Source organism: Pyrus communis, chromosome 14 (genome assembly GCF_963583255.1).
Source record: "Pyrus communis chromosome 14, drPyrComm1.1, whole genome shotgun sequence".
Lineage (NCBI taxonomy): Eukaryota > Viridiplantae > Streptophyta > Magnoliopsida > Rosales > Rosaceae > Pyrus > Pyrus communis.
Window position 1 is genome coordinate 8679348 of NC_084816.1, and position 12202 is coordinate 8691549.

General features: G+C 33.6%; 1 protein-coding gene across 1 annotated transcript; it reads left to right on the plus strand.

Annotated features, from left to right (window-relative positions):
- Positions 1-10562: 10562 nt before the first annotated feature.
- On the plus strand, positions 10563-11102 carry LOC137714325 (uncharacterized). Its single transcript, XM_068453566.1, has one exon. The coding sequence runs from the start codon at positions 10563-10565 to the stop codon at positions 11100-11102; it is 540 nt and encodes a 179-aa protein (XP_068309667.1).
- The last annotated feature ends 1100 nt before the right edge of the window (positions 11103-12202 follow it).

The window sequence follows — 12202 nt, forward strand, 5'->3', positions numbered from 1 at the left end:
GGAGTCCATTTTCCTGCAAAACGATTTCAGGGTCTCCGGCGAATCCAAATCCCCGGAAACATTCTTCTCCACCTCGGCCAAGGCTGCGGCTTTCTGCTCCTCGATTCGAGTGGCGGCGGAGGCCTCGCGCTCCGGGATGGAGGCCTAGCGGTGGTCGAGGGATTGTAAGGTTTCGTGGGAACGGGATTCCAGGGATTGGATTTTCGATTCGTGGGAATGGGATTTCTTTCTGGAGGGAGGTGAAGATGGTGGAGGAGAGGGAGGCGGGTTGGGGGAAGATGGGTTGGGTTTGTTTGTTTGTTTTTGTTTGTTTTTTTTTTAAATTTAATAAATAAGGTAAATTATTATAATATTTTAAATGAATAAAAAATTATTTTTTTGTCACATTGCACAAATTTAACAGCCGCGTACAAATGTGGCAGTTATGTTTATCTCTTAACAGATCAATTAATAAAAAATATAATGAAGGTACTATATTGAAATAAAATAGTATGTGATGTATGAAAGTGAAATGTTTTAAAAATATTGTAAATAATTGAAATCGATCGCAAATTTAAGAAGGTAAAATGTAAGTTACCATTTTTTTTTAATAGGAAATTCTAACTATATTTTTTTCACTTTAACTCAATTAGAATAATAGTTTCTCAATTAACCGCTTGTGACAATTAGTCCTTAACTTGTTGTATTGTATAGCTATAGTATTTTTTGTTAACTTCGTTAAAACTTCTATCAAAACGAGTTAATGTCACGCACGAAAAAGGAAAATATAAAAAACCAAATAAGAAAATTGTGATAATGGTCACTCTACGTTAACTCAATTAGGGAAATGAAATCACTCAACTTTAACCTAATTTTAACAATGATTCTTTTACAATGATCCATCAAAAATTCTGATGAAATTGACGAAGAGAATCATAGTTGTATATTTTAAGAAGTTAAGAAACTCATAATCACAAATTTTTAATTAAAAAATTATTATTCTAATTAAATTAAAATTAAAAGACCGATGATGCAATTTTCTTTTTTGAAATAGTGTGGTATTACTTCAATCTCCGTATTCCAAAAGATCATTGAGTATCCTCTGGTTATTAATGAGTTCATCTTTTCATAGCTTTGCCTTTGGATGTAACGTGTAATCATGTCTGAGGGCTATTAGCCAATCACAGGACGTGCAGTTTACAGCCCACCATCCCCTCCACTTAAAACTTGTTTCCCACTGGAAGAGTGAAGACTTGCGTGGTGTAATGTGTCTCCAACAATCACTGGCTACTTTTATTTTTTCAAATACAGGTTTTTCTTGGAAAAAGATTTTCTGTTTAAAAGATTTCTATACCCTATTTTGTTTTTAAGAAAAATTAATAAAAATGGTTTCAAAATTTTGTATTTTAACTAAAAATTATCTACGGAGGGTATTGTCTTTTCACTTGTTATCTTTTCTCTCTCTGTGAAAAGCCCTAAGAGAAAACCTTGCTCAGCCGCCGGCCCTAGCCTTTGGCTTTAGGGTCGATGGCGGCCCTAAAAATCTCTCATGCTTCCTTCTACTTTTCTTTCTTCTCTTCCATTCCTTTTCTTTTTCTATGCTTTTATCTGAGCTTTGTCTCATCTATATGAGCATTGGTCTCAGTTTTGTACCCTCTCCTCAATCATTTGTCGCTTACCGCCATCCCTCTCCTCCCTCCGTCACACCCTTTTCTCCTACCTCCTTCCTGCTGCCCTTCATCTTTCCCAACTCCGAACTGCGATTTAGATCTACGAGACCCAACCCGCACATCCCACTGTCGAATTCCGTTCCCATTACTAATACTCATCATGTGTTTTGTACAATAGTCCTTCATGAATGCATACCTAAGTACCAATTTTATACATAAGTAAAATCAAATATGTGAAATCAAATATTTGAAATTTTAAAATTTGATAATAGTTTGTTTCTAAATTATAAATAGGCTTGTTCCGTTAAAAAGGATTGTCCAATGCTCTAGCTAATAACATTTGATATTGAGTTTATTATTTATAAGAGTTGAACTTGAGATATCTAACTAAAAAAATGAAGATAATTACACATCGTAATCAAGTAAAAAAAAAAAAAAAAGAGTTGGAATTTTCAATGTACAACACCTATCCCACATCATCCAATGCCAAAATTTGAGTCTCGCCTAAATATAAAAAAAAAATCTTGTTAATCAATTAACCAAGGGATTTAAACCATGTGCATGAATGTGATCTTATAATTTTCAACAAAAATATTTTCTTTTACTTTTAAGCTTTTTTTTTTGTAGAATGATACTATTTACAACTAAAAGATGGAAGGAATAAATTGATATCGAACTTGCTATTTATGAAATTCAAATCAAAGCAAGTGAAGAGAAACTAGACTATAATACTAAGTAAAAATTTAGGTCCATTAACTATAAAATCTTTGTTGGCGGCAGAAGTTATGAAACTTAGAAGATCATTTCTAATCTGATGCTAATTTTTTTTTATAACTGTTTATAACTCATTTCTTTCTGAAGTATATATGAACAACCAAAAGCACGGAGAAAGATGAAGCTCTACTATACAATCAATCGGCAATTTGGAGAGTAACCTAACTCATTATAAGCCCGTGCAATGTTACTTTTTCCGTTGTGGGAATTTATAGATCACATTCTCACACTCCCACTTATGTGTGACAAATTTTTAAGTCTAAGACGTAGTCAACACAAACTAAGTGATATAGAGCTCGTGTGGCCGTTGCGTTTAACACATGATGTCAACATGTCATGAAGTTGATGTTCTACCCAATGTTTAAAATATCCACAAAATTGTCAATATTTTGTCAAAAAATTCCTAAAAATCAAGGATCGATACGGAGAGGGATGAGATGCAAACACCACACTATATCAGCGAGATATAAATCAATGAATATCGATGTATTTTACCATTTCACTACATAGATTTCGAGAAAATTTTCTCTAATTTGACTAAATCAGAATGAGTTAATATACCCATCCTATTGCAAATTTCTATAATTTTCGTCGAAGGCAATCCATTGATCATAAATTTGCATATCAATATTTTCAACTATATCAATATTTTAAACACTAGTTCTACTATATAACCAATTGACAATATGAGGAGTGACCTAACTCCTTATAAGCCTTTTTTTTTTTTCCAGGTTTGGTTTTTCTATAATGTGGGACTTTGCCTTTCATATTCTCATAAAGCGAACTTTATAGTGTATGAAAAGCAAATATTTTTCCGTGTCACATGCAGGGACGTCTTTGGGATTTCGGGGGCCCTATGCAAACTTTATAAAAGGGCCATTCCTTAAGATAGTTTATAAAAAAAAGTAGATAATGTATTGATACTATAAAACATTAACTTGAATCAAAATAAACTTTAGGACTCGCTGATTGTATGTTTACAAATGTCATTAAATAATATAAGTAAAAAGAGCTACAAACATATATTCATTAAATAATGAAAAACAGTTCAATCTTAAACAATCAAACAAGAAAAAAAAAAAAACTTCAAAAGCTCTAACTTTAAAGTTTCACTTGAATATATAGGATTATTATATAATAAAATTGGAAGAAAAGAAAAAATTTTAGGATGTTGTTGTTGTTGTTGTTTTTTTTTTTTTTTGAACAAATTTTAAGGTGTTGTTATTAGCATTTCAAATGGCTCATTGTGCACTCCAAATTATTGTATTTAGAAAGAAAAAAGTTTACACTTATAAGAAGTGCGCCATATGATTTTATAGTTCTAACATAAGTATTTTTTTTTATATAATATATAGCATTATTACGTATAAATGTTAGATGCCAAAATTTTTTGGAAGCTCCTCCAAATTTGAGACCCTGTGGGATTACATCTTTGGCTCTCCTAAAAACCGTCTCTGGTCACTGGATAAGAGAAATACTAATGAGGTATAACAAACACGTCATTCTTCATTATAATTCATAAGATGAATAGACATTTCTATGGATGAAAGTTGATTGGAGAGTACCAGCAACTTTCGTTCCCAATTTCGAACATTTAGGATAAAGTTGGATGCCAATAAAAATGTATCAAGATTTTCTAAATAGTTGGAATTTTTAAACCAATTTTTAGTTGGAATTTTTAAACCAATTTTCCGAACTTATTCCAACCAAATTTCCAATATATTCTGAATGGTAATAATTATATTTGTAACCAAAGTACAGAGATACATTACCCAGAAAAAAAATACAAACATAAAATTGCTGCATTTCTATAAAAGTTTGAAACGTTCCAAAAACTTGTAAAATGTACACAAATCTTATTTATGTTTCCAAAATTCTGAGACAAGACCATATCAAAGCGTCAAAAAAATTCAAATATTTTTAAACTGGAGAAAAAGTTTCATTTGGAAATGTTCTAATTCAGTTTGAGAGCTTGTCCTTAACTCGATCCATCTGAAAATCAACCATAGACATTTCATAACAATTATTGCTTGTGTGAAAAAAAAAAAAAAAAAAATACACCAACCATGTGAATGAGATACCAAGTCCTGTACGAATTTACTCTAATTGAGATATTCCATCACTATATTCTCAAAGCAACAAATTGGCAGAAAACAATATTCATGTCACACACCAAAACATATAACAAGTAGCATGCTAGGTGGTAGCCCTAATTAAAAAGTTTTAGGTACGATGGGACATCCTTCATGATCACGAGCCATGAAACTTAATGCCTAAGTAGCAAGAAGAAGATGAAAATTCATAAATGAAAGGATGAATGATTCCCATGCCACATTGACCATTCATGAGCTTGATAATATATGAAAGCATCGAGAGACAGTGGGCCATCTATGAAGAAAATATATGTTCCTATTCTTTTATGGGTGTGACAAGCACAAGAGAGAAGACAAAATGATAAGAAACGCAATGCAAAAGCCAAGAAAAAAAAAAAATCACATCAAAACACATCATAAGTGTCTTTAAAGGGAAAAAGGGTACTATTGAATGAGTATGACAGGGACCATAGCCCATACGGCATGTGAAATTGTACCAAAAAAACATAAAATCATGGAAAGAAACAAAAGAAAAATAATTAAAGAGAAACCAAAGCCCCATTGGAAAATATTTGGCTTTGTGTATGTGTGTGGTGTGATTGTTGTACAACCGAAAAGGATGAACCGTTTTGCTAAAATGAGTAAATGCATGATGAAAAATAGATGTGTGCAGTGGCCCTTTGTTCCAACTTTTAACTCTTGAATTTACCATGGTGACAAAGAGGCCCGCTTAAAAGTGTTATTCTATAAAGTATTTTTACTCGCTAACACTTTTTGTTTGTAACATTTTTTATTAGCGTTTTTATAAGAAAGTTGTTTGTTATTTAGCAACCAACTAATTATTTTGCATTGTATAGAAACGATTTTAATATTAAATAGAGTGTTTGACTGGCAAATAAAAAAGCACTTTCATTAATAATAAATTAAGTACTATTGTTTCTCAAGAAATTTTGCATTAGTTTTTTTTTTTTCGTATATAATTAGCATACAACTTGAATAAATTGTTGATGGAAATTAAAGAAACAAATGAATGATCATTAATAAAATGATACTTATTTATGTGAAAATGTACATAATTGACCATTTGTTTCTTAAAAATAAAAAGACACATTATAGTTGTGTGACAATCAAATGTGAAATAAGTATTAACTAGACATAAGAGCATTTTCAATAGAGTCCTTAAATATGGATAATCACTGTATAAAATGAGCATAAAACAAATATAATGAAAAATTGAATCTTCAATAGATCGAAAATTAAGTACCTAAATTATAAACTCTCACTGAATATTTAGTGTATGCATCTACATATAGGAACTGTATATGGGCTCAAATGATAAAGCCTAATGACAACTTGGGTGGAAAAATTGGCCCACCAATTTGAATGCTGCTGTTCAGCAATTAGCCTCCTTGCCAAGGACGCGCGGGTTGTTTTGGACTCGCAAGAACCGCATTAATTTGAAGCTGTTGTGCAGCAAGAATGCTACTGGACAGCGCATAATGTGTTCTCTCTGTGTGTTTTTTTTTTTTTTTTTTTTTTTTTTTTTCAAATGAATGGTCCGAGTTTATTTTGGCTTTCAAAATTTTTCTACAGTTGAGGATCAACGGTTCAGGAACAATAAAACATGGCCGGTGCTGCTGCTCTCATTTTGGCATTGAAATGAATGGTCAAGATTCATTCTTGTTATGGTTTTGTGAAGAAAAAAATTGGTATCAAGATATGAAATTTTTTGGTCGAAATGGTCATAAAAATATTTTACGAGAATGTAAAGTGAAATTAATTAGAAAAGAAATTAAAATTTAACACAAACAAAAAATTGCACCTGATCAAATTATCACATAAAATCGTAAAAACCTTAAATTTAGGGATTCTACTATAAGGACTCACCAATTGGAGGTAATATTCCTATAGGGACACAAAGATTCTCTATAAGCCTCTAAATGAGCTTTTATATGTGGTGGTTGGAGTCCCTAAATAGGGACACCCATTGGAGATGCTCTAAAAAGATTAGCAATTCTTACTTGTTGAACATCTATCTCTCGCCTATGAATAGAACTTTCATCAACAATCTATTCATGTCCAGGCGGAAGTAGCTCATCATCATCATAAGGTTGGAAATCTTGATCGTCATGGAATGATTCCAAATAAAATTGTGTAAAGCCATTGAAGGAACAACAGTTTGTACCTGTTTTTCAAAAGCGAAGCTACGCGTGTGATGAGTCATTGTCCATCTATTTTTCCAAACACCTAAAGTTCTTTCAAATTGTGCATCTTAGGGATGAATGCTTCAGATAAATATCTATTTTTTCCTTCTTGGATGACTTCCATGTCGAAATTCAAGAAGATGATATTGTTCAACCCTATGAGATCCAATATATCCTTTCATATGTGGATATCTAGCATCAACTAGATAATATTTACCTACACACATAGTTGAAAAGAAAAATATAAGAACTTTTGTTAAGATAATAAAGAAATAAATTCTTATAGGACTAAAGTTGATTACTAATCAAAAGGGGATAAGGAAATTTAAAGTTTGGTCTTCTCAATACCTCCATGAATATATGTGAATCATGAGCAACACCCTCCCATCCCACTCATACAAATGTAAAGCTCATATTAAAATCCCATAACGATAATATTTTGAGTTGTGTTGCCTTTTTCTACCAATGTGTGGTAATTGCATTTCTCTAGGCACCACAATTGGTAAATGTGTTCCGTTGATTGCCTTTATTCAACTTTTAAAATATGGCTAATATCGATCTTCATCCTTAATTATATTTGAAACTCTCTTGAAATTCCGTTCATGTGGTCATATGATTTCGGTAGCCATGCGATAAATAACATCTAATGGTATCCCAAACTACCTGGACATAGTCTCAACAAAGAGTTAAACCCCAAAGCAGAGCATCATTGCTCTATAAAAGATCATCTTCCAAAACTAAACATATCACCACATAATTTCTATACATAATGTGTAAATATTAAGATAAGGCATAGAGGCATACATTCTAGGAAAAATGAAGATGGAGAGAGATTTGGAGAAGATAGAGACCAAGAGACTGACTGCTCCAGTCTCTAGCACGATACAGAAAACCTTTGGTTTTTTTTTTATGTGACAGCGTCAAAATCTAGAAAAAAAAATTGGTAAAGGCCATCATGATATTTTCTTAAAGTATAAAAGGTATTTTAGACTTTTGAAATTGAAAAATATGGGTAGTTTAGGAATTGAAAAAGTTTCATTAGAGGGAGCCAAGTGCTTCCTGTGCTTTCTCCCGGCAGCACTTTTTATGAGGATGCACCTCCTAGGTGCTTCTTCAAATCTTACTCCAACTATTTCTACTTTTAACTTAAAACACTTCAAAAATTTTGCCAAACCATAATTTTTCACATGTAAGCGCTTTTAACTATTTAAAAGCATCTCTCAAACAAGGCCCCGTAATTCAAGTGCTTGGTTGTGGGGTACTATAAAAAGTGAGGTTGGGTGAAATTAAAGTTGGCCATAAGTGTTCCTAACAGTGTGAGTTTGCTTGTCATTTTTTTTACAAACAATAGGATAATTTACATTAAATTCATCCAAATTACGAAAAGGGAGAGAAAGGGATTGTTAAACCTGAGGTGTAGTGAGTTGATTCTTTAAAACTAGGGCAATCCAGCACTTGGAAGTTTATTAGTTGTGATTCTTTTTAGTTAGGGAGCATCTCCACCCATCACCAATTGCAAGGGTGAAATTGCCTTCTTGCCCAAAAGAAGTTGCTCCACCGGTGAAAAATGGGAAGGGCAATTGTCTGAAAGCCAGGTGTTTTGGTAGCTGCCTTGCCAATTATTACAGGGGCTTGCGCCCGGTTGATGAAGCAACGGACAGGGGGGTCCACCCCACGTGAAGGAGATAGAACCAAACGACTCAAACGTGATGCAATAACAGCAGTTGGATTTACCAACGGTCTATTGTTGGGTTTAATTCGAGGTGGTTTAGTAGTTGTGACAAATCTAGATTGAGCCCTTGCTTCTTTTTGGTGTCTCAAAATTATAAACATAAAGTCGTCCGTCGTTGCTAAACAGAAAAAGGAGAGAGAGTGCTTCTATCATCACATCCTTAGCAAGCGGCCGTTGGATTTCCAATAGTAAAAAAATATATAAAAAAATTAGATGTTGCGTCACGTGGCGCATTGTGATGCGCCAAATTCTAAAAATTTGAACGGCTAGGATTAATTCAACTCCAAAAAAAAATTATTCAAAAATTCTAAAAAATTGCTTTTTAAAAAAAAAAATTATTAAAAAAAAAACTTACAAAGTTCATACTTAAAAAATCTTACAAAGTTCAATATACTTGCAAATTAAACATTATTTTTGTTGTTGTAAACAAACGATATTATCTTCTAAAGAGGTGGGGGTATAGGCTAAGCCTCACAATAAGCTAGTACAATGTGGTTCAATTTCACATTTGATAAGAATCGAACCTAAGACCTTTCAATTACAAGTGAAGAAGAATACGACTAAACTGTATTACTAAGTGACAATTAAACATTTAAAATTAAACAAAAATCTACGGCGATAATGTCATGTAGGAATAAGATGACGAAAATATTGTAAAAATTAAAATATATATTTGTGAATAGTAATTGCTCTTGCTCTTGCTCTTGCCCTTGCCTTCCTTCTTCCCAACGTGTAGACTTACACAAAGGGAATTGAAGTGAATAATACGGACAATTTTGTTGTCCTTACCTTCCAATTGTCATTGCTTTCCACCAATAGAGGAAAATGCTCTTAGGGCTAGTTTTGAGATTTTAATGCCTAAACTGGAGCGACAACGGAAATGCCTCTTAACTATTTATGCCTAATTACAGATGCACACAAAAAAAATCTTTGAGTATTTTGTTTTCACTTTTGGGGGAATGTAATTATATCTTGATTATTTTGTTTTGACTCTTATAGCAGTCAATGCAATAAAAAAAAATCTTGATTATTTTGATGGATTATGCTAGGAAGACTAAATTTATAAACCAAATTTTGTAAACTAACCGAGCCCATAGAGTTGGCCGGACTCGATTCTTCAAAAGTAGATGGACAATCATACTCCAGACACTTTGAAGCTCTTGGGAAATGACCTTGCCTTGGCTTCCTTTAGTTGGGAATAGCATAATGGAAATGCAAAGGAAGTTCTGCTGGACCCTGAGAATGTCTAGAAGACGAATTCCAACTCTGCAAAGGAGGTTCCTGTCTAGAAGACGGACTCCAACTCTAAATCGAGGGTTTAGCGGATTGTGCTTCTTATCTAAGTTTTGCTCATGATTCGTATTTGGACATGCAACTAGCACAATCGGAGTTTATTTTAGGGCCAAGAAAACTTCAATTCAAGATAGCTTTAGGACCAAGAAAGCATTGTAGTGTTATTAAACGCCCCATTCGGTTACTATTTAAATGAGGCCGAAAAAGTAAACTTCAGTACCGGTTAATTTTGAGGAAAACTAATGAAAAGGGAATGAAAACTTTGAGTTTTAACGAAAAAGATAAAATAAAGGGTAAAGTGAATAGTACCATGATTGACTTTTTAGTGTAAAAATGTGATTTTTCGTTAAAGTGAATAGTACCAGGAGCTTTTCGTTAAAATTCCCTTAATTTTAATCAATTCTCAATCCGGAAAGGAAAAGGATTCCTAGACAAATAAGGAAATCTAGTCCACCATGTCCTACACGATTTAGGTTTTCCTAATTTAACCCTATTTCAACTCACCATGAATGCCTGACCCAAAAAAAAAAAAAAAAAGAAAAAAAAAAAAACCTAACTCAGAATCTCTATATATTCCTCCACCCTACACGATTTAAATCAATTCCCAATCTGGAAAGGAAAAGGATTCCTTGACAAATAAGGAAATCTAGTCCGCCACGTCCTACACGAATTTGGTTTTCCTAATTTAACCCTAATTCAACTCACCATGAATGCCTGACCCAAAAAAAAAAAAAACTCACTTAGAATCTCTATATATTCCTCCACCCTCGTAAGTTCACACCTCAAATTGTCAAGTTCTCTTACGCGCCTCGACAACATGAAGCTCATCGAGAAATTGAGGCGTAGGCTTTTCAACGGGGCTTTCGACTCCACAAAATGCGACAAAACAACAGTGTTGGCGGTGGATAGGATACGCAAGTTAAGGAAGAGGAAAGAGGAGGACATTGCGAAGATGAGGAACAAAATTTGTGCTCTCTTGCAGTGTGGTCAGGACCCAATTAATAAAACTTGCACTGCTCGTATTTTGATCGAAGATCTGATAAGAGAAGAAAACATTTTGGAGGCGTACGTGTTGATCAAGGGTTTTTGTAACTTAGTTAGGGGTAGGCTCTCAGTCATTCAAGTGCAGAGGGAATGCCCTGAAAATTTAAAACAAGCGATTAGTAGTTTAATTTTTGCAGCTAAAAAATGCTTCCACGAGATTCCAGAATTATTGACACTTGAGAAATTTTTTAAGAAGAAGTATGGAAGTGATTTTGTGCTTGCGGTTACTCAAACCAACTGTGTTGCTCCCGTGATGGTTGAGAAGCTCTCAAATAGAAACTCTACAGACGAAGAAATAGAGAAGATTATTTAGCAAATAACCAAGCCATGCAACATAAATGGAGAACAAGCAGCGTGGAACTGTCATCCCACATCACCATACTTATATGATGGAGTTGCGTACAATGCTTTTATCAATTATAAGTGAAGAAGTTGTAGTATCCAATTTGGACTAGTTTACTCTTTGCAAAAGAAATTGGCGGTTTACTATAATGTAGCTAGGAATCATTTATGACAGCAGTGCTTATTACCAATTTTTTTTTAGAGTAATGTTATTCTTACTATCTAAATATATCACAATTTCATACCAACTTATACAGAAATTGAAGTGGACTAACACATCAATTTAAAAAAGATCTTGTACCAGTAGAGGTGAATAATCACATTAATTAAAAGAATGATCTTTTTTCTTTTTTTTTTCTTTTCAAAGGGAACAATTGGTGGCAAGTCACAGTTATCCACCCTTTTTGAGGGACGAGAAGACTCATAGAGGCATTTTAACCCTTTTTTTTTTTTTTTTTTAAAGAAATTGATGAAACCCTAATGTTCAAGTTTTCTAGGCTCACAGTTGCCTCTTCCTTCCTCTCATCTCTCCATCGTCATTTTGCTTTTTCGATGACTGATGGTACCCCTTCACCTCTGCCGACAACTGATCAAACCTCCACAATCACAAGTGAGAGGCTCAAGGTAAGAAGACAGTTCATCCCAAAGATCTTTGAGTTTGGTGTAGTATGCGAAGATTGACCGCTGTCCCTGGCGACATTAGCCAATTTCTTGTTGAATCTGATAAATCCTTGAATTATTGCCTTGTAAGAATCGATCCTCAAGATCCTTCTGTTTCCTACCTATGTTCGCCATGGGCCTCGCGGGCATTTCGAAACTTTACTCAAACAATAAACTGGTGGGTGCAAGCCTGCCACTACTAGATGCCGCTAGTGGACGGGATTTGAATGATTGAGATTGTGCCTGAGTACGACTTATAACCAAGAGGTTGTGCCATTGAGTGGGAGTGGCTCCAATCAAGGTTCTTTCTTTGCCTTAAAGATAAGGACTTCACTTATGTGGAGAAATGTAACAATATGTAAATGACAAATGAAAGTGAAAAATATAAAAAAGGGTAAATTACATTTTCAT

Bases quoted from the DNA above. Each gene is read 5' to 3' on its own strand.
- LOC137714325 (XM_068453566.1), top strand. From the start codon at position 10,563: ATGAAGCTCATCGAGAAATTGAGGCGTAGGCTTTTCAACGGGGCTTTC.